Source organism: Haplochromis burtoni, unplaced genomic scaffold, assembly GCF_018398535.1.
Source record: "Haplochromis burtoni strain Fernald_Lab_line unplaced genomic scaffold, NCSU_Asbu1 Contig_31, whole genome shotgun sequence".
Lineage (NCBI taxonomy): Eukaryota > Metazoa > Chordata > Actinopteri > Cichliformes > Cichlidae > Haplochromis > Haplochromis burtoni.
Genome location: NW_024582392.1, coordinates 1,839,070 through 1,855,232, shown reverse-complemented (window position 1 = coordinate 1,855,232; position 16,163 = coordinate 1,839,070). Strand labels below are relative to the sequence as shown.

The following is a 16,163-nucleotide window of genomic DNA, read 5'->3' as shown; positions in this document are numbered from 1 at the left end:
TTATTATGTGCACCAGAAGGTGCTAATGTTTCAGAATTATATTACTCTAATGTGTTTGGTATGACCTTACCAGCTGGTAGTTGGATTCATCTGTGTCCAATCAAAGTCCAAGTTATTAACAATGTCACCCGTAGAGTGAGCCACATATGGGGTGACTAATGGTGCATGGCTCATTTTACACTGAGGAAAGCACAACACAGACTGAAATGTTTGCACTTTTTGCAAATGTTTTTTTTTTGTTTGCTTCAATGGACCTTAAATATATCAAAAAGAAATATTTAAAATCCAGACTTGTGTTTGAATTCCTTTCTTGTTGTCTTCGTCAGTCTTCTCTAAGTGCACCACAACATTTCATCAGTTTCAGCTAATTATAAAGCATAATTTATAATTAAAGCATAATTATGCTTTAATTAAGGCATATATGCCTATATATATGCATATATATAGGCATCTATATGCCGTTGTTTGTATTGACGACATATAGGCATAGAGGATGATATATAACATTACCTTGGACCTTTGACCTCTTCCTAAATGTCAAATACGATTTCCTAAAAAAATCTCCTTCATCTTTGAAACAATGCTTAAAATGTTACTGCCTATTTAGAAAAAGGTACTGGTGTGTGGTCACATTTGACCTCTGATCTCACTTTTACATTTTGCAAGTGCCTTTCTTTCAAGCTGGCCCAAAAATGTGTTATATCTTTAAATAAAGTTATGGTGGGGCGTGGTCTGCAGCGTGGCTGCAAGGGAGGCGGACGCACCTGGACATGGAAACTTGGTCGGGTCTGCCGTGGATTTATTACAGTGGTGCCAAAACCCGGGATTGGGCACGACAGACCCGACAAAGTTTCCATGCTTTTCAGCATACTTCTTTTATTTATGGTTGCTGTTACAAACACGGCTGCAGCTTTTCAGCTCGCAACCAAACACACACATGAACAACAACACAAACTCAAGACCGAATATAGACTTTAAAGCCTGCGAGGCGTGATTGCGGATGCCGTCCAGGAGTGTCCGCCACCCTCGCAGCCAAGCCTCAGACCACGCCCCATCACAAAAGTATTGTTAGAAGCTGCCTATTTAATACATGTGGTAACAGGCTGAATATGTTGCAAAGAGTCCCAAAATGTGACAACAAGATAAACAGCTAAATGAAGTTACAGACACATGCGACCATATTTGGAGGAGCATGCACAGACGATCTTACTCTTGCACTGATGTAGGAAGTAGCAACGTCTCGTGCATCTGTATGTTTTTAATGAATGTATAGTTTATGTTTTGGATCATATTTGTGACCTGATCACCATCATTCCCCTCCATAGACATCCATCATCAGAGTTGTTGTTGTCTGGTATCAATGCCAACAGAAGACGAGTATTTACTTTGCAATGATGCCAAAGAGAATTGAATCTTTCACCGCTGTCAGAATTGAGATGTTTCCAGATCATTGCCAATGGCAATAAATTAAAACAGAGTACATCCAATTCACATATTAGGGTTCCAATGAAATGTAACCCAATTACACACGCAATCAAAGTGTGAATCAGTCTTAAAAACAGGTTTGTACCAATAAGAGCTCTCATAGTCGAAAACTTTCTAAGCACAGCTGACAGTCCTGCGTTGAGTCCCTGCTGAGCTAATAGTCTCAAGAAGAATGAGTGTCCTGTTATCTGTCCAATGTGAGTTATTAGCCAAAAGAGTATTAAGGTTAAACAGACCCCTAATCACCCTGAATGAGCTCAGTGAGAACCGCACTGATTGGCAAATCCCAACACGTCTGTCTGAGCGCTGCAGTCTTAACGTCTCCTCAGACATACAGCTGAGATTTGGCTTTCTGCGCTGCCGATGTGAGGGATTTTGTTTGAAGGGTGTGAAGGTTGAGCCATAATGTGAGAGCACAGCAGAAGTGTCAGACGTTGTAAAAGCATAAAGTGACACTTTGATTGTTCTTGTAGAAATGCAGGCTGTTTTGGTGCCAGTCAGTAACATCTGCACTGCATTAATCATTTCTCAGGCGTGTTTTGGCACTTTAAGTCCAAGTGTCTCTTTAGTGCACATTAAATTCTCTAAAGAACAATTGGATGGATAGCCTTAAAGTTTTTTTCATGCGTTCAATCAAAAAACTGTTTAGATGTTTTGCTCAAAGCGAAAAGCCTCATGATGGCCGGATGAAAAGAAGGGAAATCACCACTGATTTGAAGGCCTAGAATGATCCCGGTGATTACTGAACTTTTCATTTTAGGTCAGTGCTTTGGTCTATGAGACTGCACTCTGAGACTTGGTGCTAATTGGCAAATGATAAGATGTTAAACTAGAGCACTCGGTTAAAGTTGTTTTGACACGTGTAATGGAGAACTCAACTTTTATAGATCACCCAGATGAGCATATCAGAAACCAAATATCCACTTCAGTCAGACTCAACACGCCAGCTCCCTGGTACGAAAATATCAGATTGAGCTTCTAGGTACAGAACTGTTAAAAGGTATTGAGTGTTTTCTTATTTATTTGCACATTTGTGACACTTAAATGCTTCAGATGATCAAATATGTTTTAATATTAGACAAAGATAACCCGAGTAAATAGAAAATCCAGTTTTTAGTGATTAACCACATAAAAAAAAAAGCTGAGTCGAGTTTCACTAGCCGCACCCAAGCCTGATTGCTAGCAGATCTATTGAATCAAGTAATGACTTGAATAGAATCTGTCTGACAAAGTGATGTAGTCTTAAAGATCTCAAAAAGCTACACATCATCCAAAGAAGCAGCAGAGAAACAAAGTATCTGACATCTATCAGTCAGGAAAGGCTTATAAGGCTACTTCTAAGGCTGTGGGACACCAGCAAACCACCGTGAGAACTATTAACCACAAACTGGGAAAATGCAATGCGAATTGTCTGAAGAATTCACAACAAGTCAGGGTGCATGCCCATGTTCATCATGCTCAGCCTCCTTCAGCTCCACCTCTAGATTAAACCAAATGAATTTTTTTAGCAATGCAAACATGTCTGACACCGAATACATGTCCCGGTGTTATGTATTTAAAATGCAAAAACTGAATTCCGTTACAGTTACCCCTTAAATAGGTGATAATTAGAATACAGTTACTTTGTTGAAATAAATGGGTTACATGGCAGTCTTTTCTCGTTTCATATGTTAGGCAATCCCCTCTCTAATTTTGGTAATTCACACTTTGCCAGAAACCCAAACAAAAAAATAAGAGGCTCTAATGACTTGATTCTGGTCACTGCAAAAGCAGCTTTGACGATAATTACTATGCATCATCCCTCTTGATGCTCTGCTGAACAGCAGGACCTGACCCTATATTTTACTGAAATACAAAATGGACTACAAGTTGGACCCACTGATTTTTGCCTTCAGAACTGCCTTAATTCTCCATGGCATAGATGTGTGTTCTTCAGCCTACCTTGGTTTTAACAAGTGGTTATTTAAGTTAGTCTTGCCTTCCTATAAGCTCAACACAGTCTAGCTATTCTCATCTGACCTCTGGCATCAGAGAACTGCTGCTCAATAGATATTTTCTCTTTCTCAAACTACTGTCTGTAGACCCCGTGTGGAAAATCCCAGTAGATCAGCAATCAACCACACCACATTCAAATCCATAAAATTATCTTTCTTTTCTTCTGAAGTTTCATTTAAAGTTCCACCAGGTGAACTTCAATATGTCTACATGCCTAAATGCCTAAGTTGCCAGTGAGTGTAGTCTTGTGCTTTTACTTGCTGTCTTGTTGTTCTCTCGTTTCTCCTCTTTTCTCTCTTTCGCCTCAAACCCCAAAAGGTCAGCTCTTAGGGGTTGAGGCATGTGGCTGCCTCTCTCTGAGCCTATTTTAGGGCTTTCCCTGTTAAAAGTGAGGACTTCCTTCTTCCTTCGCCATTTGCTAGCTCACAGGGGATTCTCGGATCAATGGAGTCCCTCTTGTAATATTGTACAGTCATTACTTTGCTATATAAAGCACAGTGTTGTGGTAATATAAAAATAAAACTGAATTGAGGCTAAATAATTTAAACAACTTTCTTGTCATATTCTACCATAACGATGTTTTATTACAACGAATTTGGCTTTCAGTCCCAGTCAGAGCTAATAAATAATGCTACTTATCAGCCCTTTAAAGACCTTCCCAGAATAGCTACACTGAACACACATGAGAAATAGTCTGAAGTGACTAAGTATCTGGTCTCCTCTGGATTCTTTATAAAAGTCACGCTTGTGGGTTGATGTTATTGATGACTATCGCTCATTGATCTGTGAAGAGAGAAGAGCTGCTGGTTATTTTTTGTTGCTGTGCCTCACTCTGCTTAATACTGCTGTCTTTTCCGCTCATTAAGCTGCAGAGTGTTGTACACAGTCTCACATCGAACACTACATCATACTGTATTTGTTTTCTGTTTTAACTAAACCCTCGCACCATCTGTGCCTTCTTTATGTTGCCAATCTGGAATTTAATACGAGCAAGGGATTTTGTCGTAAAATCATTTGGTGGTTCAATAAAGTTTGTGTGCCAAGGAGAAGGCTCCTTGCTTTTCTGCCCTCTAAGCAATAATGTTGAGATTACTGAACAACCCCTGAAGAAGTCCAACAAGAGTGGGGGTGGGGCTTATGAGAGATGTGAGGGCTCAGACGAGGTGATAAAATGATGAAGGGTCCGAGGCACCTAACACAAACAATTTGTTCCTAAAAATGGCCCCTGGATGTTGTCAACAAGTAACAAAGTCAATAGAAAAATGCCTGCATGAGTGTGCAGTGAGTCAAAAATATTCTTTTATGGCTTTACATAAATTTTTATTCTTCACTTTGAAGCTCAAGGATCTGCTGGGGAATAATGATTTCTTGCTGCTAATTTATGTATTAGCCTAAAATGTAGTGAGATTTTAAGCATTCTGGGCCATATTTGCCAGCGATGGTGGAGCATGACCATAAATACAGAGAGCTTCTCAAGGAAATCAGATCGTTTGTTTTGATGGAGCACTGAGGTGAAATACAAGCATCCAGAAGCCGGTAGTGCGCTTCATTTTAAATTCTATCATTTTTCAATCTTACATTTGCGTCTTGATTGAACTGTGATGAAGATTTAAAATTAAAAAAAGATTTGATTTAGTCACAGTTGTATTATATTTTACTTTATAAATGCCACAGTGCCAGTAATTTGAACTAAGGGAGATATATATGTAAATATTACTAAGAAGAATCCACTAGATCAGGGGTGTCCAACTCCAGGTCTCTAGAGCCGGTGTCCTGCAGGTTTTAGATGTCACCCTGGGTCAACACACCTGAATCAAATGATTAGTTCATTACCAGGCCTCTGGAGAACTTCAAAACATGTTGAGGAGGAAATTTAGCCATTTAAATCATCTGTGTTGGATCAAGGACACATCTAAAACCTGCAGGACACCGGCCCTTGAGGCCTGGAATTGGACACCCCTGCACTAGATAGACTGTGCCCTCATTTACTACAGTGAGTGCAGAATTATTAGGCAAATGAGTATTTTGTCCACATCATCCTCTCCATGCATGTTGTCTTACTCCAAGCTGTATAGGCTCGAAAGCCTACTACCAATTAAGCATATTAGGTGATGTGCATCTCTGTAATGAGAAGGGGTGTGGTCTAATGACATCAACACCCTATATCAGGTGTGCATAATTATTAGGCAACGTCCTTTCCTTTGGCAAAATGGGTCAAAAGAAGGACTTGACAGGCTCAGAAAAGTCAAAAATAGTGAGATATCTTGCAGAGGGATGCAGCAGTCTCAAAATTGCAAAGCTTCTGAAGCGTGATCATCGAACAATCAAGCGTTTCATTCAAAATAGTCAACAGGGTCGCAAGAAGCTGTGGAAAAACCAAGGCGCAAAATAACTGCCCATGAACTGAGAAAAGTCAAGCGTGCAGCTGCCAAGATGCCACTTGCCACCAGTTTGGCCATATTTCAGAGCTGCAACATCACTGGAGTGCCCAAAAGCACAAGGTGTGCAATACTCAGAGACATGGCCAAGGTAAGAAAGGCTGAAAGACGACCACCACTGAACAAGACACACAAGCTGAAACGTCAAGACTGGGCCAAGAAATATCTCAAGACTGGTTTTTCTAAGGTTTTATGGACTGATGAAATGAGAGTGAGTCTTGATGGGCCAGATGGATGGGCCCGTGGCTGGATTGGTAAAGGGCAGAGAGCTCCAGTCCGACTCAGACGCCAGCAAGGTGGAGGTGGAGTACTGGTTTGGGCTGGTATCATCAAAGATGAGCTTGTGGGGCCTTTTCGGGTTGAGGATGGAGTCAAGCTCAACTCCCAGTCCTACTGCCAGTTTCTGGAAGACACCTTCTTCAAGCAGTGGTACAGGAAGAAGTCTGCATCCTTCAAGAAAAACATGATTTTCATGCAGGACAATGCTCCATCACACGCGTCCAAGTACTCCACAGCGTGGCTGGCAAGAAAGGGTATAAAAGAAGAAAAACTAATGACATGGCCTCCTTGTTCACCTGATCTGAACCCCATTGAGAACCTGTGGTCCATCATCAAATGTGAGATTTACAAGGAGGGAAAACAGTACACCTCTCTGAACAGTGTCTGGGAGGCTGTGGTTGCTGCTGCACGCAATGTTGATGGTGAACAGATCAAAACACTGACAGAATCCATGGATGGCAGGCTTTTGAGTGTCCTTGCAAAGAAAGGTGGCTATATTGGTCGCTGATTTGTTTTTGTTTTGTTTTTGAATGTCAGAAATGTATATTTGTGAATGTGGAGATGTTATATTGGTTTCACTGGTAAAAATAAATAATTGAAATGGGTATATATTTGTTTTTTGTTAAGTTGCCTAATAATTATGCACAGTAATAGTCACCTGCACACACAGATATCCCCCTAAAATAGCTAAAACTAAAAACAAACTAAAAACTACTTCCAAAAACATTCAGCTTTGATATTAATGAGTTTTTTGGGTTCATTGAGAACATGGTTGTTGTTCAATAATAACATTATTCCTCAAAAATACAACTTGCCTAATAATTCTGCACTCCCTGTATGTCCTACATTGTCATCATGGTTTTCATGTCCATGTCCAAATGGATACTCAGGTAGGCTGTAGCATTTAAATAATCCCCAGTTGGTGCTAAGCAGCCCAAAATATTGCCCACACCACTGCACCACCAGTTGCCTGAATTCTTTGTGAAACAGTCAGCCTGTCTGGCACCAACAACCACATTAAAAACTCATCTTTCTTCCAAGTTTTAATGCTCATTTTTAACTTGGTCATCTTCCTTTGTCTACATTCATAAATGTATTAATTTGCTGACTTGTTATTGGCTGATTAGATATTTGCATTGATAAGCAAGTGAGCAAGTTTATCAAATGAAGTGGGCAGTGAATGTTTAAATAAACTAAAGGATGTGTATCTCTCTGTCAGACTCTTTAATATCACATCACTTTCATTTACTTATTACTCATTTGACTTAGACTCTAATAGAAAAGTTTAAAAAGTCAATAGATTCTTACACTGGTGGCATACTGGATGTCCATCCATATGTTTGTCTCCCTGGAGAGGTCTGACGTCTCAAACAAGTTTTCCATCACCACCTCACCAATCATATCATGCCGTGAAAATCGATCAAAGTCAAAAACACTCATATGGAGCTTTCTAGCGGCCAGCTCATCATAAGGCACAGGAAACTGGAAGCTCTCACTGAATGTGGGGTTGAGTGTCTTCCGGTGGACGCGAGTCTGGAACTTCTTGCGGTCGGGCAGCAGGTAGACCTTCACATAAGGGTCAGATGTGCCACATAAGTCCTTGGCTGGCAGGTCTACTGCCTTGAGGATGTTGACAAGGAGAGACTCATTTTCATAGTCATACTTGAGGGAGAAGTTAATCTTGCCACAGTTTTTGCTGCTGTCGTTGGATGAGTCCTCTGATTCTGGGACCTTCTGTTGGTAGAGCTCTGGCTGGATACGTCCGATGCTAGTGGGCTTTTCATCCTTGTCCACCATGTAGTCATTTCCTAGGTCTAGACTGCCTACCTGCATCTGCCTAGGCAGGTGTCTTTTGAATGAGTTGTGCCTACAAGGACAGAAAAGAGAAAAATAATACAAGTGGGAAGGAATAGCTGTAGTTTGAGCTGTGGTGAAATGATAACATATTCTCATTTTCAACTAGTCACAGACTGACATTTGGTGAGGAAAGTCTTCCTGTAAGTTAATACAAAAATAACCAGTTTAACATCTCACAATGTAATGAAAAATGGCAGCCTGCAAAAATACACTGAAGGAAGATGGGACTGCAGATACTAAGTGACAACACCTCCAACCAGAAGACAAAAATAACAGTAATTAGTCATTTGCAGGACTGCTTTTTTAACAATTTGATATTACTTTTGTTTTTGACATTACTATCTCTTTTTTTTTTTGTTTAGTTAGGTTTAGATATTAAAACTATGAAATCAGGTTTAGAATATTAAATATTTTATACTAAAAATATTTTAGTTTAAAATTTTGCCTTCTCTAGGACAAGCACATATGAAAAGGTCTTTCATGTGAATATGGTTTCTCTGACATTTCCTTGATTTTCTTAATTTCAAAGGTTACAGTCTCACCGTGTCACGGCATTTATTTCAGATTCTGAGCTACCCAAAGTGAACACTATCCGACTAACATGCAGGTTTAAAAAATGACAAGACTCAGTGCTTTTTAATGTGATGTCTATGAGTGTTCGGCATCTGACTCTGAACTAAACTAGTGTTGGCACAATACAACCAAATGTATCACGTTATGTCTTCTGCTATAGTGGCAGTTGATCAAAGTTCATTCTTGCCTTAAAAAAAAAGGATGTGACCTGTATTTCTACAGTAAGTAGGCCTGTATTTCTGTTGTATGGGGCTATTGGTTTCTTTGTCTGCCAACCCCTCCTAAACCATCAGGAGTTGGCATTAAGTTGACCTGAAAGCTACATGAACACTGGAAGAAATCCACTTGTCAAGCATCAGTTTGACAGCTGCTCGTTTCAGTTGCCTATGTAACCCTCTAATGTATTTAGTAACAGGCCACATGTCAATCACTGGTATCCTATGTTGTCACTGGTGATCGTTTCAATTGTTTACCTGGAAGATGAGAAAAGTTTATCCCGGGTTTTACCTACTTTGCCTATAGTAACCCGAGGGTTCTTATCTACATCAGATATATTGATGTCATTACATTCCCTAGTAATCTCCCATCAACTGGCAAAAGTTACTTGGTTTTAGCATTTATGTACCTATAACATCCTATGAAAGCATCTTATAACTTTAATTTCATGACAATAAAATTTATATCCATATCCATGAAAGCAAAATTATACATGCCTAGCAACCACTTAGCAACGAGGTAAAATGACCCTTTAAAAAAAAAAAAAAAAAAACTTTCTCAATGTGAATAATTGTCTTTTTGCATGAATAGGCTGTACAATACTATACCATGGCCATGTATTAGTATGCATAATAGCTATAATAAATCATTGATGTTAACTAAATGGTAACGTGGAGTTGTGCTTGTAAAGCTGCAAGTAATCTCTTCAAACTGTGTTATATTTATACTTCTGAAGAAAGTCTTATAGACAGTAATTTTAAGCTGGAGAGAGGTGCCTCTTAGGCAGAGTTTAGTATTCTTCAATGTTATTTATAATTTACTATGGAGGTATTAAACTACTTAGAAAATGTTAATCCTTATATGTAGCAGTGACTTCCCCCTGGTTTACACACTTTATTCCACGTTAGATAACACTATGTCTTGAATTCAGCTTACACATAATCCTCTACATATGCACACATATTATAAATAACCACATGAGACAGTCTCATGTGTCATCAGATTTGCATGCACATGCATGTATGTGACTGACCGAGTGGAGGAAGCTGGTTCAGTTGTTTGCCTTTGCATGCGTTGTGTGCGGCGCAGGAAATGCTCCCTCATGGAGAGTTGCACATCAGTGGGGATGTCAGGAGAGGTATGGCTTATCTTCACCGCAGCCTCCAGGAAACCAATCGAGCCCATGGGGTCCTTCACCTTCTCTGTTGCCATGGTGACTGGCGTCTGCTGGGGGCTGGGTAACAGGAGTGGCGGCTGAAGCGGGCAGTGCTGTGGGCCACGGGCCGGGCTGAGGGATGGACTGAGAAAGGGGGCCTTAGTTCGCCAAGGTACCCAGCACAGCTTCCAGGAGACAAATGTAAGAAGTCCCAGGAATGCCAGGCCACAGACCACAAACACACCGAGCAGGAGGCCAAAAGTAGCGTCTGGTGACGAGCCATGGGGGCCAGAAACAGAGGATCATACAATATGGATAAACAGATGGTGATCACAAGGGTGAGAGGGGACAGAGGACACAGAGAAACAGAAAGAGTCGGTTAGGACATGATTTTTCAAAAGGCCTGGTGCTAAATCTGGTTTTAATGTAAGACTAAGGACAGTAAGCAAGAACTACAAGATTCATAAATATTAAAGTAACCTCCATTTGTCTTCCTTTGGGTCAACAGATAAGAGAAGCATGGTAGTGTAAACGGAATTTAAATGTGTGCATGTGTGTAGTGTGAACTCATACGGGGATAATTTTCTATGACATTACACTCATTCTAGTGGTAAAAGTAATTATAGCCTGACAGATGATAGTAAAAAAACCCAAAACAAACAATGTAAAGTGTTTACATTTGTAAAAAGGCTCATGAGAAAAGGACCACGGTGCCAGGAGCCTTCCACTGGGATTCTCATCATGAAGCAGATAAAGCGGCCGGGCACAGTCAAACTCATTTATTTTATGGTATGAAAATGCTTTCCGGGGAACAAGCAGCATACAAAAAGCTGGAGATGTACCAGGAATGCTGACAAGCACTCTGCAAGGATTCACAGGGACCATAGGGGGGAAAAAAATTACTAAACACAGGAAACATACAGTCTGCATCTCTCAAATTTCCCTTTAGGGCATCTTTCTTATAGTAATTGTATCTCACTATATGACGCTTGGTGTGTCTTCCACGTGCTTCGACAGGGATTGCTTTCAATTCTCCAATCTTTGCCTGAGTGTTCTTTTCCATGCACTGTGATTGCTCAGATTTAGCCGCAATAACTCGTGCCATGGAGCATCTCATGGCCTCTCAGAGGATGCTCTAACCCCCCTCTTCTCTCGACATAACACCACAGAAATCAGCGGCAATACGCACTCGGTTTACTATCTGATATTTACCCAGCTCAGCCTTTTCTATAAGAAACCTGAGGCGTTTGAAGCTCTGTTTACTCAGGGTTTTAATTTTAGAGACCATATGTAGTATGCAAATAGTAATCAGGCAGCTAATGTGCTATATTTAATAGCAGTCAGCAGTCAGTATTTTTATGCTGTTTTGAATTATTTTAGCTTATAGGTTTATTTAAACGATTAAGTGAATTTTTTAAAAACAATTTTGTGTCTGTGTCCATTTATCATTTCCCCTGCATCTCTGTCTGGTGCTTTTACTCCATGTCCTTGTCTTTTTCCTCCTTAGAGATGGTTGGCCCTGCCTTTACTGGTTCCTTGTTACCTTATCAGTTCCTCCTGTGTATTTAAAATCTTGTCTTTACCTCTTTCAGTTTCTAGTCTTCCCACTTATCTGTTCTCCTTCCTTTTAACTCTCTGCTGACTCCCACTGAATACCTTCTTGTATCTTTAAGTTGTTCTCTAAAATCTGACTGTTTAGTTCTGGTTTTCATTATACAATGACATCACATTTTGGTTTGTGAAGTCCCATTTTGGAGCCTTGAGCTGCTGGCCATGAGAAAGAATGCAGATTTAAGACACTTTACACATTATCTTCACTTTTCAGACTTCGAGGCCAGTCCAGTATTTATGTACACAGTATATACATTTTATGGTTCACCCCTATGTGGGTTTAATTTCTGCATACACTCACCTTACCTGCTGATCCTTTATTTATTTATTTATTATCAGTTATTATCAGTATTTTTTTTCCTCTGGTCATTTACTCCATAAACCTCTGTGATTTCTTTTAAATAAGCTTTAAAGTTTACAATTGTTTTAAGAAACATGGAACTTTAATATTTATCTCTAAAATACATTAGAATTAAAGTATAAAGTTACAAAGAATTAAAATGCTTGAAAATAGCTTCTGGTTTTTTACATCATGTTTCATTTTTTATTTGTCCAAAGTGTTATGGAAAAAAAATCCCTAGAATCTGCAACCCCGTTTTGCACAAATTAAGAGCTTTGATGTTTAAAATTTCAAACTAAATGGAGAGTCCACTAAGAAGAATTTATAGCTTAGCCAAGCAGCGGTCTGGATTTCAAGTCTGGGGGATTTGTGCCTGAAGAGGATTTCTTGGCTGTCCACAGCCCTGGCCTCTCTATGTCATCTGAAATTTCACACAGCTCCCCACAAAGCTTCATCTCAGCTGGACAGTCGTTTGCCGAGTCTTCATCCCCCGTCACGGCAAATTGAAGCTGACCCTGCGCCGTGCAGTGAGATGTGCTGCTGCATGTCTGTCCTGACGATATTTCGCTGCAAAATATGTTGACAGGTAAGAAATTTCATTTGAACATGTGTACTCTGGTTTGTTTTTAACTTTTCCACTGCAGCAACACATCTTCAAACACAGGTTGACATTTGAGTTGGTGCCCAGCGCCACCTCCATCTTTGTGGGATGTTCTGAGTCTTAGTCATGTTGGTATTGATGAATTTTGACACTCCATTTATTGCATTTAATGCAAAATCGTGCACTAAATTTTAGAGCTTTGGGGGATGTAAATAGGAAGTCAAGATTTCCTGGTTTTAATATATTACTTGATATTTAAACCTTTATTCATGTTTGCGTTTTTGTAATTTGACATTAAAGCTATGGGGAATTAGCTGATAACAATTAGGTTTTATTCGAATTATCTGACATTAAATAAAATGCATAAAACCATCATGGCTTAGAGTCAGGTTTCAGGGTTACAAGAAGTGTATATTGTGTCATATTTGATAAGTTTAAGGGTTTTCAGTTATGATGAAATACAAATATAAAATGCCCTCTGGAAGGGAAAGTCACACTAACTCCAAATTCAGTTCAGTCCCCTTAACACACTTTCACTCCATTTACATGTTTGCATCAAGGATTCATCACATTAAGTGCTTTTCAGACCAAATAGCCTAAAGTGGAAGTGGGTTATGAAGCCCTCCAACACAGAGTCTAAGCTTACTAACTACTGTGGGAAGGTAAAGCATGTGACTATTTCAAGAGTGTCAGCAATAAACAAAAAGAAATGCACAATTTTTGTATATTTTAGATAATAAATTCCAATATTGACTAGAAATACCAATATATGAATATAGAAAAATAGGCTAATTAAAGAAAATGATAAAAACATCCAAATGAAACTGAATCGAGGCACATCTTCTAATAAGTGGTAGACATGATCTTAGTATGCTGATTACAAGGTCATCTCCAATCTTGCTGCTGTATTTCTACAACCCCCTTACTTAACAGACCCCTCATAAGCTTCAAGTGTGACTCCACACACTAACGGAGTGAGAGGGAGTAAGGGCCTGACTAGAATTAGGCTTAGATAAGTGTATATCATGCCTGTAGGCTCTGATTTGATATTAGGTTTGAGTATGTATTTTTATACTGCAGCTCCAAGTACTGACCGTGTTGATAAGGGGGTCCGTAAGGCACACACAATATCTAAAAGTGAGCCTCGCTGTTTGAAAACCTCTTCAGTGAACTACTACTCAAGGTGACTTGTGTAAACACGCAGGCACACATGAGTTCTTTGTAATACAAAGTTCAGACTCAAGTATTTTAAAGTTCACATTTTCAACTCTGGAGAGAGAACTACACGAGAAACTCTAAACGATACTTCAAACAACCACACTTTAGACAAACACAGACAACCCTTCTTTGAGGAACTGGCAAAAGATAGACGTTTGTCCAGTCGGCATCTATTAACGTTTTCCAAGGTCGCATGCTGGCTCTGTTAATTCCTGCTCACAGAGGTAGATTCAACTTCATCCTCAAACAGTAAGAAATAACTTATATTTAAATTCTCATGCAAAATTTTATTCTCCCACCAAGGGCAGCTGTAAATTGCTAAAGACTTGCAAAGATAGGCCTAACTAGAATAACGATGGATGTTATGCTTGCAGGGTCATCTCGGGAGGTCTTAGCAGGTAGTTAAAAATTTCTTAATATGAGTCCTACAAATCCGCACCTTTTATTTAAGAAATCTTTTGCTTGTTAGGTATCTGAGGTAAAAACAGTGTGCAGCACAAAGCACTTCACTAAGTAAGTTTATTTCATTTTTTTTATTTCAAACATGTGCCTTCACAATCATTACAAAATATCATTCCATTATTTGTTAGAAAAGGAGTAGGCAGAAGTATATACCCTGCCAACAGATGACAAAAAAGTGGAGACATATTTAATCACTCTTTTGCTGCATGCGTTCTTTTACTACCTTGTATCAGAGGCAGATTTGGTGAGTTGTGCATCCTCACATACACATGTCACAGACAACATAATAAAACATAGCACAAAAAATACTTAATGTGCTGAACACTGCAAAAAAAGAGTCAGAAAGTCTTAGCATCTTGAAAAAAGAAGGCAACTGGACATCTTTGAGTTTATGAAGACACTTGGAGAGTGCCAGGTTTTTAACACCTATTGGGGTCAGAAGATGCCAAAGTTCACATTTTTAACTGAGAAGAGGAGGCCACTGCGTTTGTGTTTACTGTGAACGACCATCACTGAACAGAGGTGCAGTCCACAGATCCCTTCTCACGTGCTTCTACCCCACTCACACCTCGCCTCAGGTGACCTCAATAGGTCTCATGATGGGCGAGGGCAAAGTTTCACATGAGCAAAGGCCGTTTTTCACCCCTTGGCTCATGAGATGATTCAAATGCCATAAACAGCCAATATTTGAATAACAGATAATAATCATGGTTTTTTTTTCAGTGTAGAAATGGGATAGTGTCCTAAACACAGATGCTCTCTTTTGCATCACATTTTGCCTCACAGTTAATTTCTGAGTAGAAAATAATCTCAAAGCTGTACACATTAACTTTTCTGACCCTTAATGGATGTGATCCCTCTTTTTATTCCTGTGGTCTCAGTATCTCACATAATTTCAGTCGTGGTGTTTTCTGTTTTCAGATCATTTGCAGTCTCAGTGGATTCAGGATGGGCTGATGGCTTGCAGTTCAAGAAGGAACATAATAACACATTTCAGCCTGGCTCAAAATCACTTGACACTTCCTGTACTTGGCTGAGAGCAGACTTTGAACTGGACTCAAGCTCTGCCTGACAAAGTCTGCCAAAACACAAATCCAGACAAGAGTGCTTATTGAGGAAATGTTTGTGCAGTGATCTTTTCTTCCTATCACAGCTCCACTGTCACTTCTTGAACTTTTGCACTTTCTATGGCAGACGCCATGCTGGGTAAAGGTATAAAAAGAAATAGAGACACAGATTTTTTTCCTTTAATCGTCCATCTTACACCACTGTTAATGAGAAGGGTAGTTTTTCCTGTGCTTCTGGTACAAAAATAGAAATGACAAAAGTAATTTGCTGCTAATTTCTGAATGCTTTTATTGTCTGCCAGTGTTGAGAAGATGTGACAAACTCAATGCAGAAAGCTAATGAAGCAGTGATAGTGAGACAGAGAGCTGGTATGACTGCTTGAGGAATAGAGAGTGATGGAAAAGCCATTGTTCTTCCTCTCCAGACAGATGGGTAATGGAGCAGAGCTGCGTGAACATATTACTCCCTCTGGACACAACCTTGCCTGACACCGTGAGACTAAACTGACCTCAGGGTTTACCGCACTATTAATGATCACACCCACGCCAAAGAAGAGTGGACTCTCACTATCCTGCAGTCAATCAAAGGGGTCTTTTTGGGGTCCTTTCATGCTGCAGACGCCTTTTTCGCAATCAATACTGCAGCGGCTGACTCAGTCTCACTCCAAAGCTGGGCTTTAGGGCAGGTGAAAAGGGCAGGGAAGTGAAGTATGGAAGATAGGATGTTCAACTATGGGCCTTGCGTGAATGCAGCTCGAGCGCTTTCAAATCGTTGTGGCATGCTTACCCTTTCCCACAAGCTGAAGCACATTGAGGGCTGAGGCATGCAACAGGTTGCCGCTCTCTCTGCTGCCACTGTGTGCGT

At 39.9% G+C, this 16,163-nt stretch overlaps 1 protein-coding gene across 1 annotated transcript in view; it reads right to left on the bottom strand.

Moving 5' to 3' along the window:
• Positions 1-16,163, bottom strand: part of syt6a (synaptotagmin VIa) — an 81,114-nt gene that overhangs the window by 15,197 nt on the left and 49,754 nt on the right. The window contains exons 2-3 of the mRNA XM_005918847.3: positions 9,877-10,267; positions 7,506-8,064 (exon numbers count right to left, since the gene is read on the bottom strand). Coding sequence (XP_005918909.1) covers positions 7,506-8,064; positions 9,877-10,267 — 950 coding nt within the window. The remainder of the gene's footprint in view (positions 1-7,505; positions 8,065-9,876; positions 10,268-16,163) is intronic.